General features: G+C 54.8%; 8 protein-coding genes across 8 annotated transcripts; 4 read left to right on the top strand and 4 right to left on the bottom strand.

Moving 5' to 3' along the window:
- Positions 1 to 53: 53 nt before the first annotated feature.
- On the top strand, positions 54 to 815 carry BDY24DRAFT_376048 (uncharacterized protein). The gene is made up of 3 exons (XM_076638626.1): positions 54 to 191; positions 302 to 523; positions 612 to 815. Exons 1-3 carry the CDS (start codon positions 138 to 140, stop codon positions 801 to 803), a joined length of 468 nt encoding a protein of 155 aa, XP_076500950.1. The 5' UTR covers positions 54 to 137; the 3' UTR covers positions 804 to 815.
- Positions 816 to 877: 62 nt separating this feature from the next.
- BDY24DRAFT_376045 (uncharacterized protein) lies at positions 878 to 5,011 on the bottom strand. The gene is made up of 18 exons (XM_076638625.1): positions 4,809 to 5,011; positions 4,630 to 4,713; positions 4,361 to 4,528; positions 3,950 to 4,267; positions 3,739 to 3,852; positions 3,584 to 3,664; positions 3,384 to 3,485; positions 3,201 to 3,287; positions 2,872 to 3,093; positions 2,654 to 2,785; positions 2,370 to 2,570; positions 2,207 to 2,290; positions 2,050 to 2,139; positions 1,875 to 1,975; positions 1,742 to 1,803; positions 1,348 to 1,668; positions 1,236 to 1,265; positions 878 to 1,135 (listed from the first exon to the last, which is right to left on the bottom strand). Exons 1-17 carry the CDS (start codon positions 4,978 to 4,980, stop codon positions 1,238 to 1,240), a joined length of 2,367 nt encoding a protein of 788 aa, XP_076500949.1. The 5' UTR covers positions 4,981 to 5,011; the 3' UTR covers positions 878 to 1,135; positions 1,236 to 1,237.
- A 3,171-nt stretch (positions 5,012 to 8,182) lies between these two features.
- BDY24DRAFT_438091 (uncharacterized protein) lies at positions 8,183 to 8,867 on the bottom strand. The gene is made up of 3 exons (XM_076644335.1): positions 8,652 to 8,867; positions 8,385 to 8,575; positions 8,183 to 8,295 (listed from the first exon to the last, which is right to left on the bottom strand). The coding sequence occupies exons 1-2, from the start codon at positions 8,813 to 8,815 to the stop codon at positions 8,491 to 8,493; spliced, it is 249 nt and encodes an 82-aa protein (XP_076500948.1). The 5' UTR covers positions 8,816 to 8,867; the 3' UTR covers positions 8,183 to 8,295; positions 8,385 to 8,490.
- A 2,256-nt stretch (positions 8,868 to 11,123) lies between these two features.
- BDY24DRAFT_411733 (uncharacterized protein) lies at positions 11,124 to 11,697 on the bottom strand (the record flags this gene model as incomplete). The annotated part of the gene is made up of 4 exons (XM_076642967.1): positions 11,124 to 11,195; positions 11,277 to 11,342; positions 11,420 to 11,581; positions 11,686 to 11,697. 4 exons carry the CDS (start codon positions 11,695 to 11,697, stop codon positions 11,124 to 11,126), a joined length of 312 nt encoding a protein of 103 aa, XP_076500947.1.
- Positions 11,698 to 11,839: 142 nt separating this feature from the next.
- Positions 11,840 to 12,609, top strand: BDY24DRAFT_376039 (uncharacterized protein). Its single transcript, XM_076638624.1, has 3 exons — positions 11,840 to 11,977; positions 12,088 to 12,309; positions 12,398 to 12,609. Exons 1-3 carry the CDS (start codon positions 11,924 to 11,926, stop codon positions 12,590 to 12,592), a joined length of 471 nt encoding a protein of 156 aa, XP_076500946.1. The 5' UTR covers positions 11,840 to 11,923; the 3' UTR covers positions 12,593 to 12,609.
- Positions 12,610 to 13,370: 761 nt separating this feature from the next.
- On the top strand, positions 13,371 to 18,032 carry BDY24DRAFT_411731 (uncharacterized protein; the record flags this gene model as incomplete). The annotated part of the gene is made up of 5 exons (XM_076642966.1): positions 13,371 to 13,435; positions 13,522 to 17,197; positions 17,312 to 17,515; positions 17,619 to 17,822; positions 17,907 to 18,032. 5 exons carry the CDS (start codon positions 13,371 to 13,373, stop codon positions 18,030 to 18,032), a joined length of 4,275 nt encoding a protein of 1,424 aa, XP_076500945.1.
- Positions 18,033 to 18,292: 260 nt separating this feature from the next.
- Positions 18,293 to 21,062, bottom strand: BDY24DRAFT_376034 (PXA domain-containing protein). Its single transcript, XM_076638623.1, has 6 exons — positions 20,792 to 21,062; positions 20,684 to 20,723; positions 19,603 to 20,139; positions 19,137 to 19,468; positions 18,814 to 18,995; positions 18,293 to 18,725 (listed from the first exon to the last, which is right to left on the bottom strand). Exons 1-6 carry the CDS (start codon positions 21,055 to 21,057, stop codon positions 18,526 to 18,528), a joined length of 1,557 nt encoding a protein of 518 aa, XP_076500944.1. The 5' UTR covers positions 21,058 to 21,062; the 3' UTR covers positions 18,293 to 18,525.
- On the top strand, positions 20,964 to 22,832 carry BDY24DRAFT_376033 (ubiquitin-conjugating enzyme E2). Its single transcript, XM_076638622.1, has 10 exons — positions 20,964 to 21,201; positions 21,294 to 21,370; positions 21,465 to 21,490; positions 21,643 to 21,705; positions 21,804 to 21,874; positions 21,960 to 22,018; positions 22,158 to 22,168; positions 22,307 to 22,345; positions 22,476 to 22,506; positions 22,608 to 22,832. The coding sequence occupies exons 1-10, from the start codon at positions 21,132 to 21,134 to the stop codon at positions 22,620 to 22,622; spliced, it is 462 nt and encodes a 153-aa protein (XP_076500943.1). The 5' UTR covers positions 20,964 to 21,131; the 3' UTR covers positions 22,623 to 22,832.
- Positions 22,833 to 23,650: the final 818 nt, after the last annotated feature.

Raw genomic sequence — 23,650 nt, 5'->3', positions numbered from 1 at the left:
GCTCGGCCGGGATGAGTTTCGACAGTCCTCGCTGTCCCTCGCCTCTAACCTCCTCTAACCACGTCCTTCCTTCGAACGTCGCCAACAAGACGCCAGGACGTAAACGCAGCAGCTTCGTACCTCTTCGACCTCTCAAGATGGGGAATTCATTCTCTTCCAGCAAGGAGGAGGAGCGCTCAGAGGAGATCGCCGTGAGTTCCCAGCTCTCGCTTTCACTTCTCTCCCTTTCGCCCTCGTCTGTCCTCTGAGAAGCTCCTCGGATGCGTGAAAACTGAACTTGAAACCCTTCCCTATCCCTCAGGCTTCAGTGACCTCGTTTTTGGAACCCATGAAGCTCGACCAAGCCGTCGTCGAACGCTGTCCTTCCATCGACTCGACAGCTCCTGCTCCTTCCTCCCCTGCTTCCTCGACTTCCGACCTCATCGTGCTGGAGCAAGCATTTCCTCTCTCCGAGGAGGAGGAGGGATGGGTTTGGAAGGTGGGGAGGACGACGCAGAAGAAGGGGACTTGGGTCAAGACGGAGGTGAGCTGAGCGATTTCGTTCTCTTTCTTTCCTCTCCCCTTGATACCCTTCTTCATCTCCATCTTACCTATCAACGGAAGAACACTAGACCTTCCTCACCTCCACTCACGACCCACCCACCGTCGGACCTTCGATCAGCAGAGCCACCGTCGCGTCGGTTAGGGTGGGAGGGCTGGAAAGGAGCGAGACGGCGGAGGAACGAGCTGAGGAGGAGAGCAGACGGGAGCAGAAGCAACGGGACGAGGAGGGAATGGGTGATGTTTGGGTTGAGGTTGGATGAGATGGACGATAAGTTCTCCCTTGCCCATGTTTCGAAGTTCCGACGACTTCTTTGACTCGAAAGGGTAAAGACGTCGTTAATCAATCGTGTGTAGGCGAGTTCGTTCATATTACGTAGGGAGAAGGTAGTATATCCGGCCGGGTTGTGCGAGGAAAAGTTATGGAGCGAAGGGGTATAAAAAGGAAGAGACTGGGGGAGGGTTCGTACAAAGAACGCGTCGAAAGCACGCGTCGAGACCAAAAATGAAAAGAGACCGAGAGAGAAAAACAGAAGCAAGAAGGAAGGATTGTAAGGAGAAGTAAGAACGACCCAAGAAGGAAAGGCGAGTAGATCTGCATGACGAGGAGGGACGGAGGGTGACGGGTGAGGGTTTTCGAAGCGAGGAGGATCAGCTTTCGGAGTGTCGACAGAAGGAAGACAAATCAGACTGACCCCTAGCTCTTCTTCGCGGTAGACAGCATTCTGCAAAAATGAACAGCAAGATCTCGGCCGTTAATTCTCGATGACGGAGATTGTGTTTTCGAAAAGAAGGACGGTGACTCACCTCCCCTTCAGGTACCTGATCCTGTAGATCCAGAAGAGAGCATGGACCATCCGATGCTCGACGAGGAACGATTCGAGGTCCTCCTGAGCTCCCTTCCCTTTATAGAACCGTTCGAACCAGTCGGATGAACTCAGGTCGGACGCCGTCTGCTGAAGGTGGGTGTTGACGCTCTTTTCGACCTCAGCCCTGGAGCTGGTAGGGAAGAAACACTCGTCCTCGCAGACAACGTCAAGCTCGTCGAGACCAAGGCGCTCCCTGCGACCGAGGGGAAGTTCCTCGATGGCTCGTCGAAGAGCGGCCGCGATCGGCTTCGTTGCGAGACTGAACGGGAAGAGAAAGGAGAAGTCAGCATTCCACTTCTCGCTTTCGAGCTGCAGGATTATACTAGACTTACGGATGGAGGACGTTGGAAGCAGGTTTGCAGCCGATCCCAATGACGGACCTCACCAGGACACGCTGAGACGAAAAACGAAAGGCCCGTCTCATCGTCAGCTTCGCTTGAGGAAGTTTGGATTCGAAGGACTCACAAGTGCCTTTTTCTCGGACGATCTGATCTCAACTGCAAACAGACGTCGAAACTCTTCAAGTCCGAGTTCGTCGAAGATCTTGAGAGCGATGGTGTTGAGGTCTGCGAAGGCGAAAGGGAGAGGGAGAGACAGGACGTTAGTTCGAAGCCGTAGAGAAGGAAGAGAAGAGACGTACCGTCCAGCTTGTCAAGAGGGAAGACCTTGTTGACCTTGTCGGTCTTCTCGATCTTGGAAGACTCTTTGGAACCATCGACTTGTAGAAGCTCTGTGGATTCGGGAACGCGTTGGAGTCAGCGAACCGATTCAGCGTTGATCGGAACCGCCGAACTTACGCAGATCTTCTATCCAGCCGGAAACGAGAGCTTCTTGATCCGAGAAGTCGGTAGAGGCTGATCTCGTCGATCTCCTAGCGTTCTCTGAGAAGGAAGATCGGGGAAGGGGGAAGGGGAGTCAGAAGATGAATCGTCGACGAGGGGATGAAAGGTAAAGACTCACTCGGCTTCGACGATGAAACTGATAGCTCAGAGCCCTCCTTCGGAACCGTGGTACCTGGTCGACTTGACTGCTTGCAAGCTCCCCTCGACGACGACGCGACGGCGTTCTGCTGACGATCTGCTCCCGTCGATGAGTGTACGCCTCGGCTAGGTCGATCAGGTCGGGCTCGAGAGGACGTTGAAGCAGTCGACGAAGACGAATCTGTGAAGCGAGAAGTGGTGTTGAAGGAAGCAAGGTCAACGCTGCGGTCTTCGCTCGAGAAAAAGCAAGGAGAACGAACTCACCCGTCACAGTGGTGGAGATGGCGGCGGCGGCACCTCGTCGAGGCCTGGCAGACGACGTAGCGGAAGAAGAGGAGGAGGGCTGAGCGTTGGGAGAAGATGGAGTACTTTGAGATCCCTCGCCAGAAGGAGCAGCTGATGCAAAGGGAAGGAAAGTGAAAGTAGAAGTCAGGAAATTATTCGAGAGACGCAGAGACAAAAAGGAAGAGTAAAAAACGCACTGTTGACCGTTCGACTCCTCCCTCCTCCCGATCCAGCTTTCGCAGACGACTCTGGTGGGTTCGGAACCTCGAGATGCTTCGACTCCATGACGAGTGACTGGCTCAGCTCATGGTGAGCTGCAAGACCGTCCGAGTTGAAGTTCGAAGGAGTTGTGGCAGAGGAGGGAGGTTGTCGAAGAGACTCGTCGACGGACGAAGGAGCGACGGCGGTGGATGCTGAGCCTGAAAAAGTGAGAGGAGAAAATAGAAAAGAAGGGAGGAAGGTGTAAGGGGAATCGGAAAGTGCGCTTTGAAGTCGAAGGAAACGAAAAACGAAACAAAGGACTCACGACCGAGACGCGTCTCCTTCTGGACCTTGACAGTGGGGTTGGCAGCGACGTCCTGCGCTCCGGACATCCTCCCAAGATCTGCTTCAGCTGTCGCGTCGAAGGAGGGAAAAGAAGGGAACGTCAATGATCAGACTCGAAGGCACGGACGAGGAAGGAGAAAGAGAAAGGCTGAAGCGGGCTCACCTCGAACCAAGGAGTCCCGACCCTCAATATCCATCTCGTCTCCGGAGTTGCCTGAAGGTGAGGGTGAAGGCGGAGACGAACGCGAAGGCGATTCCGATCGAGCTGTCGACGAAGAGATCCGGAGAGGCATAATGTGTCAGCGTTGTGTTGTAAAAAAGCTCTGACGAGAAGAGGCCTGAGGACGCGTCGAGGGCACTCACGTCGCTCGAAGTCTCCGACGAGAGGAGGCTCCTGGATAGCTGCCTGTATAAGAACCGGAGTCGTTGGAGGGGACACCAGAGCTGAAAGAGTCGAGCAAAGGTCAGGGTCAGCAGGATGTTGAGGGGAGGAGGAAGACAAAACGCAGCTAGCTCACCTTGCTGACCTCCCGAGCTCTCACGAGCTCGTCGTTTACCTTTGGCCTTCTCGCTGAGTTCAAGCTGAGTAACAGCAGCAGGATCAGAAACAGAAGATCGAGGATCGACATGATCTGGAACGAGAGAGACGGCGAAGAAGGAAGAGTCGAACGGAGGGTCAGGATCTCGAAGAGAATCGGAAAACGAGAGGGAAAGAGCCGTCGAACATACGATGGTGAGCTCGAGGCGTTTGTTCTTCCTCCGAATCGAGCTGACCCTCGTCCTCGTCGTCCACCTGAACCACCTCCTGAGTGAGAAGTCGATTCCTGGGTCCTTCCTGAAGCTCGACAGGCTTGGTTGTCTTGCTGGGAACCGGGGTGCTGGTGAGGGGGAAGGAGGAGCTGATTCTCGTCGGAGTGTCGACGAAGAAGCTTGGGTCCAGAGTGCCTTGGACGTCCCCGGACTTCCAAGAAGGATCGGTAGGAAGAGGTAGAGCTCGAGCGTTGGTTTGATTCGGCAGGGCGTGTCCAATGAGCGGAACAGAGGATGCTGGAGGAAGGAAAGGAAAGGAGAGGAGGAGTTGTGTGAGGTCAGCGGGAAGGAAGAAAGGGAACGATAGAGAGCTGATAAAAGGTGACTCACAGGTCTTTTTTCCAGTATCGGAGTCCATGTGAAGATCCGAAGGTGTTCCGAGCTCTTGATGGACGACGAGACCCTCTCCGGCAGAAGAAAGCGATTGAGCGGCGACGGCGAGTGCGTGAGTCGATTTGGGTTTCCCGAAGGATTGGATCGTTGGACGAGGGGTGGTGACTAAGGTCGGAGAGAGAAAGAGTCGCCGAGAGGAGGAGGAATCAGCAACAGAGGCGAGAGAAGACGAGAAAGGAGACAGAGACGGAGGACGACGCGCTCACCTTCCCTCTGCTTCCCACGAGCCTTCTCGCTCAATCCGTCCGTCGTAGGTGCAGTTGAGATGGATCGTTCGGAGTCGGAACCAGCTGACAGAGCGACGAGCCAGAAGGAAGAACGAAAAAAACAGAGTGTCAGCAAGTCCGACGCGTCGACGAGCTCAAGCAGCTGCTGAGATACTCACCGGCTTGAGTCTCCCCGTCCTCCTGCTCTCCTCCAGCCTTCCTGATTCCCAATCCATTCAGAACATCCACCATACCTCCCTCGGATTCCCCATCGCCTGCTCCTCCATCCTCGTCGTCGTCGGCGTGGTCCTCCTCCTCCTCCTCCTCCTCCTCTCCCTCTCCCACTCCCATTCCCACGATCGGCTCATCAGCACCCTCCTCCTCTACAACCTTCTTCTTGTTCCCATCCTCCCCAACCTTCCCAGCCCTTGGCTCAACGACTTCTTCCTCCTCGTCGAGTTCGTCGATCTCGTCCTCCTCCCTTTCGACGTTCTTCAAAACGACAGTCTCGTCTCGTTGATCCTCCTCTTCCTCTTCCTCCTCGTGATCGTCTCGATCACCCTCTTGAGGAGTGGCTGATTCGGGTTCGACGGTCTTTTGAAGACGAGGAGCGACGATGGCGACGACGGGAGCGGAGGCTGGAGGATCGAATCGAGGAACGGGAGCGAGGTTGGGTGAGGGTTCGGTCGATTTGGGAGGCGAGGGAAGGAAGGTGACCTCGGTCGAGTTGGAAGAGGTCGAGGCGGTGTTGGGTAGAGAGGAAACCTTGGAGGAGGCGAATTGTTTGGTGACTGAAAAGGCGAAAGACGAGAACAGGATGAGCACGCGTCGCAGCAAGTCCAGTCAGACCGAGGTTTCAAGGCAGTACGTACGTTCTTCGAGCTTCTTATGCAGCTCTCTGTTCTCGTCCTTGAGAGCCATCATCTCCTTGTGCTCCATCCTCTGAGCTCCTCGAGGTTCATCCGTCGAGGCCTCTAGCTTCGGCTCCATGCGACGAAAGTCGAAGTTCTCAGCCCTGGCGGTTCTGTAGCGAAAGAAAAACAGGAATGAGCTCGCGTCGCACGAACGAGGAGACAAAGATCTGGGAAGCTCACTCAAGTTCTCCCTGAAGTTGATGAATCATGGCCCACTGCTGTTTCCGGGTAATTATGTACCTGTTGATGCAAGCATACAGACTCGATCAGCTTCCCTTCGAGCGCGAGAGGAAAGAGGGAAGGAGCGGAAACGCACTCTGCGTGATAGTTCTGACAACCCAGTTCGATGGCGGCGAAAGCAGACTTGAACGTCTCCAGGCCCTTGAGACGGCAGACGTTCTCGATTCTGCCGAGCTGGAGGAAGGGAAGAAGAAAAGAGGGAGAGAGAAAGAGTTCAGCACCATCGAGAAAAGGGCACGACGCGGCGAGAAGACGAAACGAAGGAGTCACCTGAGTCTCGAGGACTTTTCCGAAGACGATGAAGGGAGCGAGACCCGTTGTAGAAGTTGGAGACGAGGGCGAGTTGTCGTGAAAGGAGCTAAAAGGGGCAGGTGGCAGGTGAGAGAGAAGAGAAGGAAGACTTCGTCAGTCCTGAGACGTCTTCGAACCGAAACGACGAAGAAGGGAAGGACGAAGAGAGACGAAAGCCACTCACTCGTTGGTAGAAGGTAGCATGGAGTCCATCTGAAGCTGATTGCCGTCTTGCTCCCGAGATCTGCAGAAGAAAAGAAGGGCCAGGTCAGTTCCTCGTCGAGACGCGACACCGTTCGGACTCTTAACGTCAAGATCGGGAGAGCGAGAGGGAAAGTGGGTTGAACTTACTCGATAACTTCGCCTCTCGAAGCATACTCTGCGTCTCCCATCGAGACATCCTCCCTGCTCTCCGTCGGTTCACTCTTCGACGACTGCTCATCTCCGTTGACCTCCTCCCTCCTCCTTGACTCCTGGGGCGTCTCGTCCATTCTCTCACTCCTCGAACTTCCCTCCCAAGCATCGACTACGTCTGGCGTCGGAGCCCTAAACCTCGCGAGATCAGAGACGTCCCGACGGAAGAACTCCTCCTCGTTGTCCGTGGGTTTAGGAGAAGGAACAGGTTGGGGAGGTTGTCGAAAGTTGGCAGGGAGAGAGCCCAGGAGCAGGGGATGCGTGGATGGGAGGGAACGCCGGAGGAAGGAAGGGTCGAATATCCGGATGTATTCCTATAGAGTCAAGAAGGGATAGTGAGCTTCAGTCGTCACGAGAACGAAGGGGAACGCGGAGAGAGGCGAATCGTGCACGAAGGGAGATCGAGAGAAACTGAGCAACTCACCCCAAGAGCAAACCATTCGACCACTCGTTCGTCGTACTCATTCATTAGGTCTGGGTCGAGTTGTAGGGTTTTCAGAAGACCGAGTTCTCGAATCCTGCCGATGAGATCTCGGTATCTCTCCTCGTCCACCTCTTCGTTGCCTTCCGGACCTGTTCCAGAGAGATCAAAGAGGAAAAGATTAGCACGAGGTCTCGAACGGAAGGGGACGCAAAAGATCGCAAGGGATATCGACTCACTTCGGTCGACGTAACTCCAAAGGAACTCTCGAGCGATCTCCCTCTCCTCCTCCTTCCTTTCCTCCTCCTCCTCCTCCTCTCCTCCTTCCGAAGGTCCCTCCGACTGATCCCGATCCTCTCGTGCATCTCTCTCGACCTCAAGGACGGAAGTCGAACCTCGAAGGGCAGATAAGGGAAGAGAGCGACCGTTGGCGTTGGCGGGGAACGGGTCGATTGAGTGCGGGTGGTCCGTTGAGCTCGAGGAAGCGGAAGAAGGAGGCTCCGAGTTGTGGTGTTGGACATCAGAGTATCGACCTCGACTGGTGGTAGGACGAGGAGGAGGAGGTCGCGAGATCGAAGAGAAGGAGGAGGAGGAGTTCAATAAGGAGGGAGAGGTCGAAGGTGATCGAGAGAGGAAGGTGGAGCGTTGTTGTTGTCTCTGCTGTCGTTGATGCTGGGATTGGTAGTGGATGTGTTCCATGGTGAAAGAAGGAATGAGATCCGAGGAGGTCGAGCCGAGTTGAGAGGGAGGCGGAGTACGAGGAGGAGGAGGAAGAGGAAGAGAGAGAGAGAAGGAGGGTCCGAGTTCGTGAGGCGTTTCCTCCATTTCGCTTTGTTGTTGTTGTTGTTCTCGCTGGGGAGGAGGGAGAGGTGTTGAGAGGGTAGATGGAGGACGGAGGAGGAGGAGGTGATGAGAGGGTTGAAAGGGGAAGAGGTGAGGAGGGTTTCTGAACCGAAGGAGGGAGAGAAGGGAGAGAGGAAGAAGAAGGAGGAGGAGGAGGCGGGTAGGTGACGAAGCGCTTGTTTTGAAGTTCGTTCTTTCCGATAAATAGTGTAAAGTTGTTTCTTCGAGTGAGGACCTGTAGGAAGAGATCGAACAAGTGTGGAAAAGGGGTGGGGAGGGAAGGGGGGATGGTGGTGGTTGGTGAGAAGGCAAAAAGGTGAGACCAAAGTCGAAAGAAGAGGGTCTTGAATTTCGGAAGTCGACTCCATGGCCGTCGAAAAGGCGATACAAACCTCAGACGAAGGGCAAGTTGGGTTCCAGAGGTGAGGGTCGAAGAGAGTGATATTCTGCAGTCGAGGAAATCTACGACGAATTCTTGAGGGAGATGTGTAGGGGAGACGAAAGTTGGGTGTCGAGCGGGACGCGTCCGTCGAGAAGAGGAGGCTGAAGAGCGTGAGAACGAATGGGGAAGACGAGGGTCAGCTTCGCAGGATTCCTTTCGTCTGTGAGTTTGTTCGAAGGCATAGTCTGACCTCTGCGCCTCGACGATATCCTCTTCCTCGAGCTGGAAGCAGCAACCAAACAATCCGCTCTCCCTCCTCCCTCCCCTCTTCCTCTTTCTTTGCTTCCTCCTCTTCCTTAGACACCCTTCGCAAGTTTTAGAGCCTCTCTAGCCGAGTGTCCACTCGAGAGACCGAAAGTGACGACAACGAGAACTGTCGAGCTAAACCGAAACCGTCAATGGGAGGTCAGCTTCGTCTCCTTCCTTCGCTGCCTTCGCTTCGGTCTTTAGAGCTCACCTATTCGATGACATCTTTCTTCCCAAGACTCCAAATCTCTTCTCGATCTTCCTCATCCCAACAAGCTCAACCCGAGCTATCCCGCCTGCTCCCTCCCTCCAGCCTCCCCGAGTCTCCCTCGAAGGCGATGGGTTCCTCGTAGTCAACGTCGACCTCGAAAGCATGGGTAGCTATTCCGACGTCGGATGCGGGATATCAAATCCAAACTGGTAAACGGTCGAGGGTTTGGGCATGTTGAGAGAGGCGAAGCTGGGTGAAGGAGGTGAGAAAAGGAAGGGACGGACGGAAGGTGAGCATGCGTGTTCTCCTCTCCTTCGTCTGCTGATTCCACTGGACAAAGGAAGTAAGGTCTAACAGCGAAGAGTTAACGAGAGCATCGCTGTAGGGACTGCTTCGTTCCTCGACAGAGTCTAGGAGGCGAGGCGATTCGGTTGAACAGCAGCTGAAAACGAAGCAGTAGCAGTGGAACAGTAGAGTCAGCTCGGCCTTGGGATTAATCGGAGTAGCAAGTGATCGTTCGTGACGAAGAGACTCACAGCCTGTGGCTAGTCCATGTCCACGAAGCGAAGAGTTCAGTCCGAGGTCGAAGGACGTCCTCGCCGTTCGACGACCTCGCTGTACTGATTCCCAGGCCTGGTCCATCGATGCGACTGCTTAATTAGATCATATCCCTCCTGAGGATTTAGGGAAGAGCCAAGGAGTCGGTCGCGATGAGGCTGGAGGAAGACGGGGAGGGAACGGAGAGGAAAGCGACGGGGGTTCGAAGGTCAGCTCTTGTTTGTTTGGAGAGGTAGAGAGAGGGATAGCCCAACGAGGCTAGACTGACATATCGAAGAAGCCTTGAAGCGAAATGGTGAAGCTGGTTCGGCATCTACTTCTGCCATGGAAGGAAGGGAGGAAGGCAGGACGACACGTCGCGTTCTCGAGCTGGTGAAGGGAAGAAGGAGGGAGGACAGAGAGAGGGTCAGCTGAGAGCGAGAAGAGTAGATACGAAGCTGGAACGACTGCGTACCCAGGAGATAGAGATCTGCGGAGGAGAACGCCCTCAAAGTTCGCTGTAAGATAAAAGAGAGCAGCGCCTTGATCGAGAGCAAGAAAACGCGACCAGCTGGCTCTCTTGGACGGGTCTCTTAGAGCGTAGAGTGTCGATGAGGACAAACTATAAGAAGAGAGCACACCATGTAGTTAGCTCGACGTTTCTAAAGGGGAAGAGAAGCGAGAGGTACCGGCAAAAGGGAAAGAAGGCGATTCTCGAACTGACCTCCGACTCAAACTCTCCTCCTCCTCGCCCTTCCGACCACCGAGCTGAGGTAGTTCAAGAACATGCAGAGTGGCTCAACGATTGCCCCTAATCTACTAGCTTCCCATCCCAGGTGTTGACGATGCTGTGAAGGTGTAATCTAGGCGTCGAGATCGAAAAAGAGCGAGGGAGAGCGGAGGAGGGCTCGAGGGCTTGACGAGATCTGGCAGGGAACAAAAGGGAAGAATAATCAGAATGGAAAGAAAAGATAAAGTGGCAGGAGGGGGCAAGGTACGAGATTGACAAGTTGAGCTCGTCGACGCTGATGGCGGTCACCGGTCTGAAACGAAACGAAGGGGAAGAAGGGGGAGGGAAGAGAAAAGACATGAGTTCAGACTCTGACAGGTTGATGGTGATCTCCAGAGTTGTAGAGAACTGCGAGACGTACCGAAGCTCTTTATATTATGTTCCCGATACTGATAATGACTTCGTCCACGAAGCTTGAGGTCCTGCGAGTAGCAGTGCGGTCAAAAGCAAGGAAGGCAAAAAACGAAGGAAAGGATGAGCTCAAGCTTCAACCTCCTTCTTTTCTCTAGCAAGAAGGACGAAGAGCTCACTAAGACGAAGACGGAATCGACCTCAGGTTCTACAGCAGAATATCGAAGATTCTCCCTGAGGTATCAAAACGACAAACGGCGAAGATCTGCGTACGAGAAAGCGAAGAAAAGACAGGATCAGCATCTCCTTTCCATCTCCTCCTTCATCTCTCCCCGACCTTCTCTTCTCTCCCTTCGCATCCTACTCCTGCTCGCTCTCGACTCACCTGAACTCCTTGTGCATACGGAGCAGACGTAGGTTTGAATCTCAACGATCTTGAGCTCAAGAAGATGGACGAAAGAGGGGGGAAAGATCGATGTGGACGTTTAGGATCACCTCGAGCTCAGCCTCAGATTCGCCTGTCACCGAGAAGAAGAGCTGGTCGTCAAGCTGTGAAGTTTTGCGTCCGAGCTGGCAACTACCTCTCTCTCTGTTTCTCTGCAGTGGCAGATACATCTCTCAGCTTGTCCGAAATTGATCGGACGCTCTTCGCCCGAGTCAAGAGTCGACGATCCTTCGACGCGTCGTCTTCTTTCCCAATTCCCAGTCCTTTCTTTCTCCCTCCCTCGCGAATGACATAGAAGTCATTCTATCTTGAGAGCTACTTCCCGAGGAGAGTAGTGAAAGACGACGAGCTAGACAAAGAAGGCTGGAGTCTCGTCCGGTTGAGCCGACGACGACGTTGGAGGAGACGAGGGCTTGAGGTCCTGAGAGAGCGAAAACAGAAGGTTGAGAAGCTCAGTGTCGGGGTGATATAGACGAAGAGGTGGTTGATGAAGGAGACCGACCTTCTTCAGTTCCGTCAAGGCAGCTATCATCTCCTCCAGTCGGTGCGACGCGAAGTCCCTGACCTTCTTTCCCGAAACGACGAACGACGAAATCAGCTCTCCTCCCTGGACTCAGTCACAACAAAGAAGGTATCCAAACTGACCTTCTCCGTCGCCTCCTCAGCACTCATCGCCATCTTCTCCGAATCAGCCTTCCACCGCTCCTCCGACACCTCCTCGTCCTCTCTCCTCCTCCACCCACCGAACCGCCTCCCTTGAGAATCTCTTTCCTTGTTATCGGCGGCGGAAGCTTGGTTGGACTCGGGCTCGGCGGAGGGAAGGAGGAGGGAAAAGAGCGAGCTCATCAGCTTCTCTTGGCTTCACTTCTCAAGCCTCGAAAGCGAAACTGGTCCTGATTATACTCACCAACGTAGCCAGCCATTCTAAGGAGATCGTGAACGAGAAGAGGAGACTTTGAAGTTTGAGAAAGATGGAGTTGGACGCAAGAAGAGAGAAGAAGAGGGAGAGGGAGCTCGGCCGGGATGAGTTTCGACAGTCCTCGCTGTCCCTCGCCTCTAACCTCCTCTAACCACGTCCTTCCTTCGAACGTCGCCAACAAGACGCCAGGACGTAAACGCAGCAGCTTCGTACCTCTTCGACCTCTCAAGATGGGGAATTCATTCTCTTCCAGCAAGGAGGAGGAGCGCTCAGAGGAGATCGCCGTGAGTTCCCAGCTCTCGCTTTCACTTCTCTCCCTTTCGCCCTCGTCTGTCCTCTGAGAAGCTCCTCGGATGCGTGAAAACTGAACTTGAAACCCTTCCCTATCCCTCAGGCTTCAGTGACCTCGTTTTTGGAACCCATGAAGCTCGACCAAGCCGTCGTCGAACGCTGTCCTTCCATCGACTCGACAGCTCCTGCTCCTTCCTCCCCTGCTTCCTCGACTTCCGACCTCATCGTGCTGGAGCAAGCATTTCCTCTCTCCGAGGAGGAGGAGGGATGGGTTTGGAAGGTGGGGAGGACGACGCAGAAGAAGGGGACTTGGGTCAAGACGGAGGTGAGCTGAGCGATTTCGTTCTCTTTCTTTCCTCTCCCCTTGATACCCTTCTTCATCTCCATCTTACCTATCAACGGAAGAACACTAGACCTTCCTCACCTCCACTCACGACCCACCCACCGTCGGACCTTCGATCAGCAGAGCCACCGTCGCGTCGGTTAGGGTGGAAGGGCTGGAGAGGAGTGAGAAGCGGGAGGAACGAGCTGAGGAGGAGGAGAGGAAGCTGGAGCGGAGGGACGAGGAGATGGAGGGGATGGGTGATGTTTGGGTTGAGGTCGGATGAAATGTGCGATAACCTTGTCTTGCCCACGTATCGAAATTTCAGCAGGAGGAGAAACAGCGACGCGTACTCAACACCGAGTTCTCCACCGTTGGAGTACTTCGAACGTCAACCACGTTGAACGTATCGATAAGGTTCGCTTACACCCTGGTGACTGAAGAGTGCTTCGAGATGCAGGAAGGGAGGGAGGTCGTCGGGTCGAGAACCCAGAGGCGATCCGAGCGACGCGTCGATCTACTCTCACTGTTCACGCTTCCGCTTCTTTCGCTCCTTTCCCTGCCTCTCTCGATGTCCAAGAAACTGTCATTAAATGCAAGAGCCGACTCAAGAAACCATTCCGTCTGGTTCGAACCTGAACCACCGTTCCTCCGTCCCAACCACCCCTTCCCTCCGTGTTTGAGACTCATCGAGTACGCGCTACAAAGTGCTATCGTCTATGAGTTTAGCCTACTCACACGATGTGGAGACAGGCTGTCTAAACGCGTCGTCAAGGTTGAACGAACGCGTTTCTCGCCTCGCCTCGAAACTCGAGGGCGTGAGCTCGACCCTTTCTCTCCTCCACCCCCATCCCTCCCCCTCAACCGTTTCTTCTTCTTTCGAAGGTTCTGAAAATACTGGCGAAGACATCCATCGAGTAGGATCCTCTTCCTTGTCTCAAGAAGGATCCCTACCAGGAGGGGAGGAGGCTGGAGGAGGCGGCAAGGAGCGACGAAAGCTGACCTTCCTTCCCTTCCTCTCCTTCCTCCCCTCGTCCTTCTTATTCTTCAGTCAGTTCTGAACGATGAACCCGGAAACTTCGTCGTCGAAGGTTCTCGTTGCTTCAACCCCTGAGACTCAGCAGGAAGAGTGAGTGTAAAATCTTCCTTCTTCCTTCTCGTTCTTGAGCGTTTCACTCGAGCTGACCTCTTCTCCCTCCCCTTCCTTCCCATCAGCTCCCAGATCTACGCGCCCGAGAGTCAGTTCGACGAGTCTACGGTCTATTCTCGTTTGATGGCTCTTCCATCCTCGAGACTCGAAGTCGAACGAGATCCAGGAGTGTTTCAAGCTCTCGGTCCAACGTCCCAGCTGGACCCTCCTCCTCCTCCTTCCTTCCTGTCCTCCTCCTCAACCCTCCCAGCCCAACCCCTTCGACCTCAAAGCTCCTCTCCTCAATCCACTCAATCTCAAACCCAACCTGCCCTCTCCAACCCCAAATCCTCAGGCATCTCCTCCGTCTCTGGAATCCTCGAACCCGACCAACAGTCACTCGTCTCAAACGTCTCCGCCATGTCAGACTCGCAACCGTTCAGATACGATAGGAGCATCGAACACGACGTCGAGAGTCAAGAGAGTCAGTTCCAACCAACCCAGCTCGATTCACAATCAACTCCTCGCACCCAGAGCACGGACAACGAGGACTCTTCCATGGACACCGCCGAAGAGAGGTCGATCGACGTCTCTCAGCAGAAGTCCACGAGCGAGCTGCCAACCCAAGCCAACTCGTCAGGGACGGGAGATTCGAGTGGGAGGAAAGGAGAGGAGCAGAAGGAGGAGGAGGAGGAGAGACCCAAGAAGAAGAGCAGGGTCAGCTTCTTACCGTCGTCGTCGCACCCAGCGGAGGACGAACGATCCAACCCAACAGGAACTCCTCTCGTTCGAACCACCTCCAAGATCCTCGTCGCCGAAACACCTCAACAAACCACACCACCAGTCTCCTCCTCTCCCTCGTCCTCATCGTTGGGTCAAGCAGGACCTTCCAGATCAACTCCTCTCGCCGCCGCGACTCGACCTTCCTCTCCCCTCTCCTCAGCACACGAAACCTCCACCGGATCCGCTCTCAAAGGTCGTGGATCTTCTTCCTCCGATGCAACAGTCCGACGACAACCGCCCTCCATCTCTCGAAAGGAACCCTCGCTCGTCCTAGGTTCTCAGGCTCCTCCCTCGCCGACCCAAGCCTCCTCCTCCTCGACGCGCCTTTCCGTCCCGGCACCACAAGCTCCCGCCCCTCTCCTCTCTCGAAATACCTCTCAAGCATCTCATCACCGACCTCCCCGATCTCCAGCTCCACGATCCTCCTCCCAAATCCCTGAAACCCAACCAACAGCAGCAGCTTCGGATCCTCCTCTTCCCTCCCATAGATTCGGTTCGACAGGCTCGACGACAACCATCCCTGCCACCGCTTCGAACCCGAGCGGATCGTCGCCTCATGCACCGAAGACTGAGGAGGAAGAGGACGAGTTGATCGACGAGCTGGATCCCGTTCAGGTCGAGGACGAGGAGGATCAGGAGAGTGACTTTGGGAACTCGGATCAGGAGCAGGATTCGGGAGAGAGGGCGCAGAGGGCTTGGTTCCAGAGGCAGGGGAAGTCGCTGTATGCTGCTGCCGAGGAGAAGAAGTCGTTGCAGCAGAGAGAGAAGGAGACGAGGAAGGGGAAAGGGAGAGAAGAGAGGGTTAAGGAGGACGAGCAGGAGGAGGAAGAGGAGGACGAGGTCGAAGACTTCTCGAACGTGATGGACGACCACGACATCCCTACCTCCTCGAATCTTCATCAAGCACCTCGACCACCTACTCCTCCTCGACGAAGACCCTCGCCCACTGCGTCTCGTACGGCCTCTCCTCAAAGCTCGGATCCTCTCGCCGCTGAGTACATCTCTCAACGCACCCACGACTCCCTCCCTCCTCCGCTCCCGTCGACCGCTCTTCAAACCGACAACGCCATCGCAGGACCCTCGAAACCTGCTCTCAAAGCTCCTCTCAGCATCCGCTTCAAGCACATGGGTCCTCCCGCTCCTCCGCACGACTCTCCTTCCTCCCTCTTCGAATCGCAAAGTCAGGACGTCCTCGTCGTCGATACCACTCTCTCCCAGCTCGACGAGGAAAGCCAGCAACTACCGCTCCACTTGGGAGGAGGAGGAATGGATCTGGATACCAACGTCGAGGAGGACAACGAGGAAGACATGGCGGAGAGCAACCTTCCTCTTGCGATGCAGGTGCCTTCGAAGCGACGCGTGTCGGACGTCGAGCGGGAGGAGAGAGAGGATCGAGTTGACGGAAGTGCTGGCGAGGAGAGAGGAGGGAAGAGGTCGAAGACTATCAAGGAGAAGAAGGGGAAGCAGAAGGCCGTCGAGGAGGAGGAAGAAGAAGAGGCGGACACTCCTGCCAGATCGACGAGAGGGAGCGACCGAGGGAGGGGAGCGAGTCGAGGAGGTCGAGGAGGGAAACGAGGACGATCAGCAGCAACGTCCAACCCTCCAGCTCCCACTTCGAAGTCTACCACCGCCACCACCTCGAGGAATCACCTCGCTCGAACTCCCGCTCGAGTTCAAGCTCCAGTCGACGAGGGAACGCAGGACTCGGACGATGAAACCATCGAGGACGCCGACGATTCGACTTGGGAAGCAGGGCCCTCAAAGTCGAAGAAGAAGGCTTCTTCGTCGGCGGAGCAGGTACGAACGGACGACGAGGACGAGGACGAGGACGATCACGGGTCGAGTGCTCACGACGCCATGGAGGTCGACGGGGAAATGAGACGAGGACACGATGAGGAGGAACACGAAGAACCCGAGTCTCTCGCTCCTCCTCCCAAGCGATCTCCGACCAAGAAGACTCCCTACGGATCCAAAGGGAAGAGTCGAGGCCTTCCACCACCACCTCTTCCTCCTCTCACCTCCAACGGTCGAGACAAACGACGAAGATCAATCTCGGAATCGAACGGAGGATCTCCAGCTCCCTCTCTCCCCTCCAACGCCGAAGCAGGACCTTCTCGACGTCTCCAGCTCCCATCGAACGCTTCCTCGGACCGCGTCCTCGCTCCCTGGGGAAAATCCAAGAGCTACTACCCTGCCACCGTCACCAACCTCACTTCCAAGTCCAACACCTACGCCATCGACTTCGACGACAACGATACCGGAACAGCCGTCCTCTCAGCTCTGAGGAAGTGCATCTTCAAGGCCGGAGACGTCTTCAGCTACGAGAAGACTCACTACGTCGTCGCTCAGGATCAAGAAGACGGAGAGCCTGTCCAGAAGGGAGACGTCATTCGAGCGTACAAGAAGGGAGGTCCAAAGACGCTCAAGAACGTCCCCATCGAACGCGTCCTCGTCCAGTCGGCCTTCGTGGACCAGTTTTCGGATCGAACCGTCGTCGCCTCGGATCTTCTCCTTCACCCTTCCGTCCGAGGATCAACTCGAGCCGCTACGAGACCACCCTCCATTAACCCGAGCGTCGCTTCATCCTCGTCTACCGCCAACAAAGGGAAAGGTCGAGCTCGAACATCCATCCCCGGAGTCGCCTTCCCTACCGGACGAGGATCGTTCCAGGGCATCGGTTTCGTTCTCACCAACTGCCACAACCCCGAGGCTCTCAGGAAGATGATCCTGTCGAACGGAGGAACGGTCGCAAACGAGATCGATTCGTTCTGGTCGGTGGGTGGGATCAAGTCTGCTGCTGAGATGCCGGATCAGGAGTACCAGGCGGAGGAGTTGAGGTGGAACGACGCGCTGGGGAAGGAGTTGAGGAACGTCTTGCTCGTGGCGGATGGACCGAGTAGGAAGCCGAAGATGATGAAGGCGACGGCGTTGGGTGTGCCTTGTGTCTCGAGGAAGTGGATTGATATTGCGAGAACCGAGGTGAGTTCTGTTTTCGACGCGTCTTTTCTCTTCGATCCGCTTCGACGCATTGCTGACTCGATCTTTTCCTCCTCTTTCGTTTCCATCGTTCCTTCGTTGTCTTCGTTCGAGCAGAAAACCATCGGATGGCTGAGCTGGCTCCTTCCCAAACCGAGATCCTACTACAACGATCGAGAAGACGTCCTGACTCAAGCCATCCTCGACGCCTGGGGAAAGGATCCGGAGGCGCTCTACAATCCCGTCAGCTACTCGGACCATCGAGAACGACCCCTCGATGGAATGAGGATCCTCTGTCTTCTCGAGACCGTCGTCGAACGAGTGAGTCTCGTCTTGACGTTTTTCTCGCTCTCAACCTCCTCTCTCTCACCAACAGCTGACCTCTTCTCCCTCCCTGCCTCTCTCTCCGCTTCTCCTTCGACAGGAACTCGTCACCTTCACCGCTCTCGCAATGGGCGCCGCCTCCGTCATCCTCGAAACCGATCTCAGCAACATCGACCTCGATTCGGCAGATATCTTCGTGCTTCCCGACCACCAAAAGGTTCCCAAGATCCTCGCAACGAACAGTCATAAGCTCAGGATCGTCGACGTCGAGTGGGTCTACCAGACGGTCATACACGGACAAAGGGTGAGTCCGACGCTCGAAGAAGCATCGAAACCCGAGCCGAATGCTGACCTCGTCTCGTTCTTCCTTTCTTCGTCGAACCCGCAGAGGAAGGAACAACCGCTCAAGAAACTCGTGGAAGACCTACTGACTAGGGAAGCTGCCGAGGAGGGAGGAGGAGGTGGAGGAGGAGCAGAAGGGTCGGCGAAGAAGGGAAAGAAGGGAGGGCGCTGAGTGTTCAGTCGTTGTTCTGCTTTCGTTCGGGGAGTAGATAGTAAGAAGAGTCGTTTTTTTTGCATGGTTTTGGCTCGTTGTTGGTGTAGGTGTGTTTGTTTGTTTCTTTGATGACTTGTTACGACTTTGATGGACGGGAAAAGAGCGAGACAGAAAGAGAAAAAAGTGGGACGCGTCGACGCGTTGTTATCGCCAGAGCCACATAAGACGAGGCGAGGCGTCCAGGCAGAGAACAAAACGAGCCTTTCATCTTCTATTAGCTCGAGCAGGACTCCTCGTATCGTAGCAAGTCGTTAAATATCGTCGTCAGAACCACAAAGCACCATGAAAAAAACCGTCCGTCCTCTCTTCCCTCCCCTCCTCCAGACACCCCCTTCCCTCTTTTCCCCTTCCCCAGTCTATCCACCACGACCGTTCCGACGATCGCGTCTCGTCTCGTCATCTAAACCAACCCAATCCCAACGCCTTCGTCCTTCTCTCGTCTCGTCCCGAATCACCCACTCTCCTTCGACCCCAATCCCCCTCCTACTTCCCCTCCGACTAACAGCTCTGGCAGGATCGTCCCAACCACAGCGTCCAGAATGTTGATCAGGAGATGAGCGTTTATCTGAGCGTCGGCGAAAGGATCCAACATCCCGGAGACGGTTTGGGATTGGGAGGAGGAAGAGCCGAGGAGGAGCGGTTTGAGAGGAGCTAATCCGCAAAATGAACGAGTCGAAGGGGGTCAGCCCTGACCGACTAACGTACAAGAGGATGGACCGGGTGTTTTGACCCGACTCACAAGGGAACTTCATCAACAAGAGGTCCTCCAACGTCGCTCTCATCTCGAGCGCTTCTTCGAGAGACGGGTCGGGAGGCGAAGGGACGGGGAATCCTTTGGGGAACATGATGATTCGGATTTTTCGGAGGATGTACGTTGTTGTTTTGGGTGTGAGAGCGGAGGTGACGAGGTGAGGGATGAGGCTGAGGAAAGGAAGAAGGAAGAAGGTCAGGACGCGTCTGAAGCTCGACGGCCGACGAACAGAACCCTCGTCCTTCCTGAGTGAAGCTGGTTGTCACGGATAGCTCAACCTCCCATCGACCAAGGAGAGAAAGCCAACTCACCGATCCCCTCCCGCCCGACCGACAACCCTTGCTGCTCCTCTCACCCACCACCAAACGATCTTCCCTCCCAGTCCCCTCTCCCCGCCCTCAATCTGAAACAGCTCTCCGAACAGGTCTATCCAGGGTTCAAGAACGTTCGGGTACGGTGCTGGTGGGGAGGAGAGGACGAGTTGGCGAAGTTTGGAGAGGTGGGAGAGGAAGAGGATTGAGAGGGTGAGGAGGGTTTGGAGGAAGTTGAGGAGAGAGAGGAGAAAGGGTGTGGGTGAGAGACGGTGGTAGCGAGGTTGGTCTATCAGTGGTGAGAGTGAGCGTGGTGGGAGAGGGGATGATGGCTGGAAGGAACGAAGAAGAGGTCGAGTCAGTCGACGAACGAGACGCGTCGCTCGACCTTCGTGTTCAGTTCGACGACGCTCGTTATCTCTGTCCGACGACCAAGAGAACATCCTAAAGAGGAAACTGAACTCACCCGTCTCTCCTTTTCCTCTATTAAAGCCTCCCCATCTCCTTCCCTCTCCTTTCTAATCCCGCACAAACTCAGCCCAACCCCCCACCAAAACGAGCCCTCGCCGACCTTGCTCAGCACGCCTCCCAGCACCAGCCTGCTGACCACCTCCCTCACGACGGCTCTCTCCAGTTCACTTTCCCAGTCCTCCTCCTCCAACGCCAACCGCATCAACCCTTCCACCACCTGAGCCAGATACAGCGGATCGATCCCTCCTCTGGGCAGCACGCCCACGTGAGGTTGAACAGCTTCGAAGGTCGCTACCGTTGAAACTGGACGAGGTAAAGGTAAGCAAGTTGCGAGATGGTAGCTTTTTACATGGTGAACCAGGAGGATGGGCAGATGGAGCAGGAGGAGAGGGAGTAGAGGCGAAGGTTGAGAGGGACGCGAGGAGGGTGGGAGCACACGAGGTGTGAGCGTTTGCAGGAGGTGAATTAGGATGGAGTTGATTCGAGGGAGGAAAGTTTTGTCTCGGGGCGTAATCTTGGTGTACCAGGGTTGCTAAGGAAGAGAACGAGGGGAGGTGATCAGCGAGGGAGAGGGCTGAGCGATGAGTGATGAGCGAGGGAACGAGTATGGATCGACGCGTCAACGTCTTTATAGACGCGATTCGACAAGACAGAGGAGCGTTAAGACGCTCTCGCAGCGAAGAAGAAGCTTTTAAAGGCTCTCGAAAGAGTGAGAGGATCTTGCCTTGAGCTTCGACCCTCTGAGTCCTCCTCGCTCCTCTCGTTCGATGAGCTTGATCTCTTCAACGAAGAGGTCTCGTCGATTTCAGAGTGATTTCGTACGCTCTAGCATCATTTCGATGAGCTTCCCATGCTTCCCTCGACAGAGATCGCTCTTGAAGGGAGACTCGGGCGGACCCGACGCTCCTCTCGAGCTTCCTTCCTTCGAGCTCAACATCTCTCCTTCCTCTTCCCTTCCCTCCCCGTGGACTCCAGCCCTCGAGAGTATCGAGAGCGCGTTCAAATCTGCCTCCGCCCCAGCATCTCTGCTGCTACGGGCTTCAACGAGCTCGAGCCACTGAGAGAGGGGGACTCACGACGAAGGCTCTCAACGCGAGAGCAATAAACAGATACACCCTGCGAGATGGAAGTGGATTAGAGCAGATTTCTAACGAGTGCAAAAACAAAAAGAAGGCCTGACTCACTCATCGTTCAACTCTACCACATCCTTATCGGTGCTCTTCCAGATTCCGGGTATCGGCGCTCTCTGGTCGAGATGAGGGAAGAGAAGCTTGCGGACGAGATGCCGAGGTTCAGACGGAGTGGAAGGGAGTCCAGTGGGAGGCAAAGAGGAGGAAGAGAGCGTGGTAGATTTGAGAGAGGAAGGTCCTCGAAGCATGATCGCGCTCTCTCTCTCTCTCTCTCTCAGGGTTGAACGTTGGAGGAGAGAGTGGGGATGAGCTCGACCCATTTCGACCCTCGCACAGTTTGACTCTCAAACCACCATCCTCACCTCTTTTCGGAAGCAGATTTTCTCACTCTAACATGTCCAGCATCGCTACTAAACGACTCGCCAAGGAACTCTTCACCATCAAGGACAAGGGAACGCCAGCAGGTCAGTCTTTCAGCTTTCCCTTCCTTCCCTCCCTCTTTCGACGCTCGAGCACTGACTCTCTCTCTCTTCCCTCGCTCACTTTTCCTTCTCAGGAATCACTCTTCTCCATGCTGAAGACTTGATGACGTGGTACTTCACCATCGAAGTTTTGGGAGAGAGCGTCTACGCTGTACGTTCATGTTGAGCTCGACGAAAAGGAGTTGAGCTCACCCTCTCTCTTCTCCTCCCCTTCCCTTCCTGCTTCTGCTCCGTCGATTCAACAGGGAGAGATCTTCGCTCTGAGATTCACGTACGTATATGCTATATCTTCTCTCTGATATGTCTATCTTCTATCTCGGGCTCTCGCTCCTGCGAAAAGCTGCTCTCCTCGAAACGATCAAGCTCACACAATCGTCCCTTCCCTTCTTCCTCTCGTCTCACCTTCGTCGTCTCTCGCTGCAGCTTCGGTCCTCGCTACCCTATCGACTGCCCTGAGGTCGTGTGGGTGGTAGATGATCAGTTCAAGTCAGTCCTCTCGTCCCTTTGAAGGTCTTTCAGAGCCAAAAGCCAAGATCCAGTCGAGCTGATTTCCTCCCTCCCCTCTTGTTTCTCGTCGTCGACAGAGCTCCCGTCCACCCTCACTGCTACTCGAACGGTCACATCTGCGCTTCGATCCTTGGAAACGAATGGTCTCGTGAGTTTGTGGTGTGGTGAAATCGTGTCAATCTGGCCTGACCTGCTCTCCCCTCTCTCTCCCTCCGACTCGTCCGATGATCCAGCCGTTCTGAACGTCCAAGCCGTCTGTCTCACTCTTCAGTCTATGATTGCGAGCTGTAAGGTATGTACTACGATCGACCTCGGACTGTTCCCGACGATGTCTTCGTCTTTTCTCCCTCCTTCACGTCGTGTTGACGTCTCTCGAGCTCGAGCTGACCTCCGTTTCTCCTCCCTTGTTTCTCATCTTTCGAACTGAGCAGAAGAAGGAGAAGTACGTAAGACAGCGACTGTTTCCTTTCCAACCTTTCCACCTCGCCAATCTCGGTTCCGAATCGTCTTCTCGACATGCCCTTCTTCTCGACGCGTCGAAACCTGACGTCCTGCTCTTTCTTTCTTGTTTACCCGTCAGGCCAAAGGACAACGACTCTTACGTCAAACGAGCTCCTAAGTCCGTTCGCTTTTATTCTCGTTCCTCCACTTTCCCTACAACCTCCCTCTTCTCCTCCCTTCTCCACCGCGTTCTCTCTTCTTCCCTCGCTGACTTCGCCCCCGTCTCCTTCTTCCCTCCCTCTCAACAGATCGCCGAAAGATACTATGTTCCACTACGATGTTCGTTTACCTCTGCATCTCTCCTTTCCCTGCGCCCTCAACCACAACACGAATCTGACTCTCCCGTTTCGTCTTCCTCTCCTTCGTTCAACTCGTGACAGGACGATACCGTGTAAACCTCCTCCCCAGCAACCCCTCCCTCTCCCTCTCCACCTCGCTCGTCTTTGCTCGAACGCTTGAGATTCTTGGGCCCGAAGGGAGGAAGAGGTCAAGACTCGAGCGTTTGTTTTTCCTTTTTTCTCCTAGTTACGGGTACGGGCGTGTATCTTCATAGTCTAGCTGGTATATGGTTTCTGATGACGATTTATGATGACCCTTTCTGTAGATTAGAGATGCCTTCAAGACGAGAGACGCAAGAGAGAGTTGAACGGAGGAGGGGCTGGGGTGGGCGACGCGTCGAATACGAAAAGCCTCACACCTACCCTCTAGCCTCATCTCGCTTCCATCCCAAGATTCTACCGTTTAGACAGCACCATTATCTCGCTAACCTTCCGCGACCTCTTACTTCTCTCGCTCAGCAAGACCAACAATCTAACCCATCTCGTCAAAAATCCGGCGGCTCCTCTTTTTTCCTTCCATCAAGTTGACCAGCTCCTCCGCTCCTCTCTTCGTCGCCTCGTTCTCATCTTGTTCTGACTTCAGATTCACGATCAACGGGAAACATATAAACCCCTCCCTCGCACAGAACGTCCCTCCCTTTTTTTCGAGGTTGAGGCTACTCAGACTTCCGACGCATCCATCTTTCTTTACGTTTTCGCCTGCCCTTCATTGTATTTGCTCTGATGGGGAGAGGAATCCGGCTCAACTGAGAGCTCGAAAAGATGATCTCTTCCAACCATGTCGTCAAGACTTTGAAGAGATCACAAACAGCTCGTTTCTTCGTCCTTGTTTTCCCGTCCTTTCGTCTCGTCCTCTTCCCTCGGACAGATCCCCCGAGCCAGAAAAGCATCTCGAGCATAGGAAGTTAGCCGAAGCTTGGACGTCGTGAAAGCGAAAGCATCGAGACCCGTCGAGGCCGAGCTCGACGACGCGTCGGAAAGTCGCCCTTTTTTTTCGCTGGAGGGGATACCTCCCATCATCTACTGATATCGAAGGCTTCCTCTTTGCTACGTTTCATCTTCTCTGTGAAAGGCTTTTGAAGTCA

Source organism: Mrakia frigida (assembly GCF_051309035.1).
Source record: "Mrakia frigida strain ATCC 22029 unplaced genomic scaffold BDY24scaffold_2, whole genome shotgun sequence".
Taxonomy (NCBI): Eukaryota; Fungi; Basidiomycota; class Tremellomycetes; order Cystofilobasidiales; family Mrakiaceae; genus Mrakia; species Mrakia frigida.
Note: the sequence above shows the minus strand (reverse complement) of the source record. Positions and strands in the feature narration are given on the sequence as shown.

Excerpts from the sequence above, each read along its gene's own strand:
- BDY24DRAFT_376048 (XM_076638626.1), top strand. The coding sequence starts at position 138 with ATGGGGAATTCATTCTCTTCCAGCAAGGAGGAGGAGCGCTCAGAGGAG. Across the intron at positions 192-301 it reads AGCGCTCAGAGGAGATCGCC|GCTTCAGTGACCTCGTTTTT; the intron begins GTGAGTTCCCAG and ends CCTATCCCTCAG. Across the intron at positions 524-611 it reads GGACTTGGGTCAAGACGGAG|ACCTTCCTCACCTCCACTCA; the intron begins GTGAGCTGAGCG and ends GAAGAACACTAG.
- BDY24DRAFT_376045 (XM_076638625.1), bottom strand. The coding sequence starts at position 4,980 with ATGGGAGTGGGAGAGGGAGAGGAGGAGGAGGAGGAGGAGGAGGACCAC. Across the intron at positions 4,714-4,808 it reads GGACGGGGAGACTCAAGCCG|CTGGTTCCGACTCCGAACGA; the intron begins GTGAGTATCTCA and ends TCGCTCTGTCAG. Across the intron at positions 2,786-2,871 it reads GAGGAGTCGAACGGTCAACA|CTGCTCCTTCTGGCGAGGGA; the intron begins GTGCGTTTTTTA and ends CCTTTGCATCAG.
- BDY24DRAFT_438091 (XM_076644335.1), bottom strand. The coding sequence starts at position 8,815 with ATGCTTTCGAGGTCGACGTTGACTACGAGGAACCCATCGCCTTCGAGG. Across the intron at positions 8,576-8,651 it reads AGAAAGATGTCATCGAATAG|CTCGACAGTTCTCGTTGTCG; the intron begins GTGAGCTCTAAA and ends GTTTCGGTTTAG.
- BDY24DRAFT_376039 (XM_076638624.1), top strand. The coding sequence starts at position 11,924 with ATGGGGAATTCATTCTCTTCCAGCAAGGAGGAGGAGCGCTCAGAGGAG. Across the intron at positions 11,978-12,087 it reads AGCGCTCAGAGGAGATCGCC|GCTTCAGTGACCTCGTTTTT; the intron begins GTGAGTTCCCAG and ends CCTATCCCTCAG. Across the intron at positions 12,310-12,397 it reads GGACTTGGGTCAAGACGGAG|ACCTTCCTCACCTCCACTCA; the intron begins GTGAGCTGAGCG and ends GAAGAACACTAG.
- BDY24DRAFT_376034 (XM_076638623.1), bottom strand. The coding sequence starts at position 21,057 with ATGGGTCGAGCTCATCCCCACTCTCTCCTCCAACGTTCAACCCTGAGA. Across the intron at positions 20,724-20,791 it reads GTGGTAGAGTTGAACGATGA|GGTGTATCTGTTTATTGCTC; the intron begins GTGAGTCAGGCC and ends TCCATCTCGCAG. Across the intron at positions 18,996-19,136 it reads GGTCGGGCGGGAGGGGATCG|CCTCATCCCTCACCTCGTCA; the intron begins GTGAGTTGGCTT and ends TCCTTTCCTCAG.
- BDY24DRAFT_376033 (XM_076638622.1), top strand. The coding sequence starts at position 21,132 with ATGTCCAGCATCGCTACTAAACGACTCGCCAAGGAACTCTTCACCATC. Across the intron at positions 21,202-21,293 it reads GGACAAGGGAACGCCAGCAG|GAATCACTCTTCTCCATGCT; the intron begins GTCAGTCTTTCA and ends TTTCCTTCTCAG. Across the intron at positions 21,875-21,959 it reads CCTTGGAAACGAATGGTCTC|CCGTTCTGAACGTCCAAGCC; the intron begins GTGAGTTTGTGG and ends CCGATGATCCAG.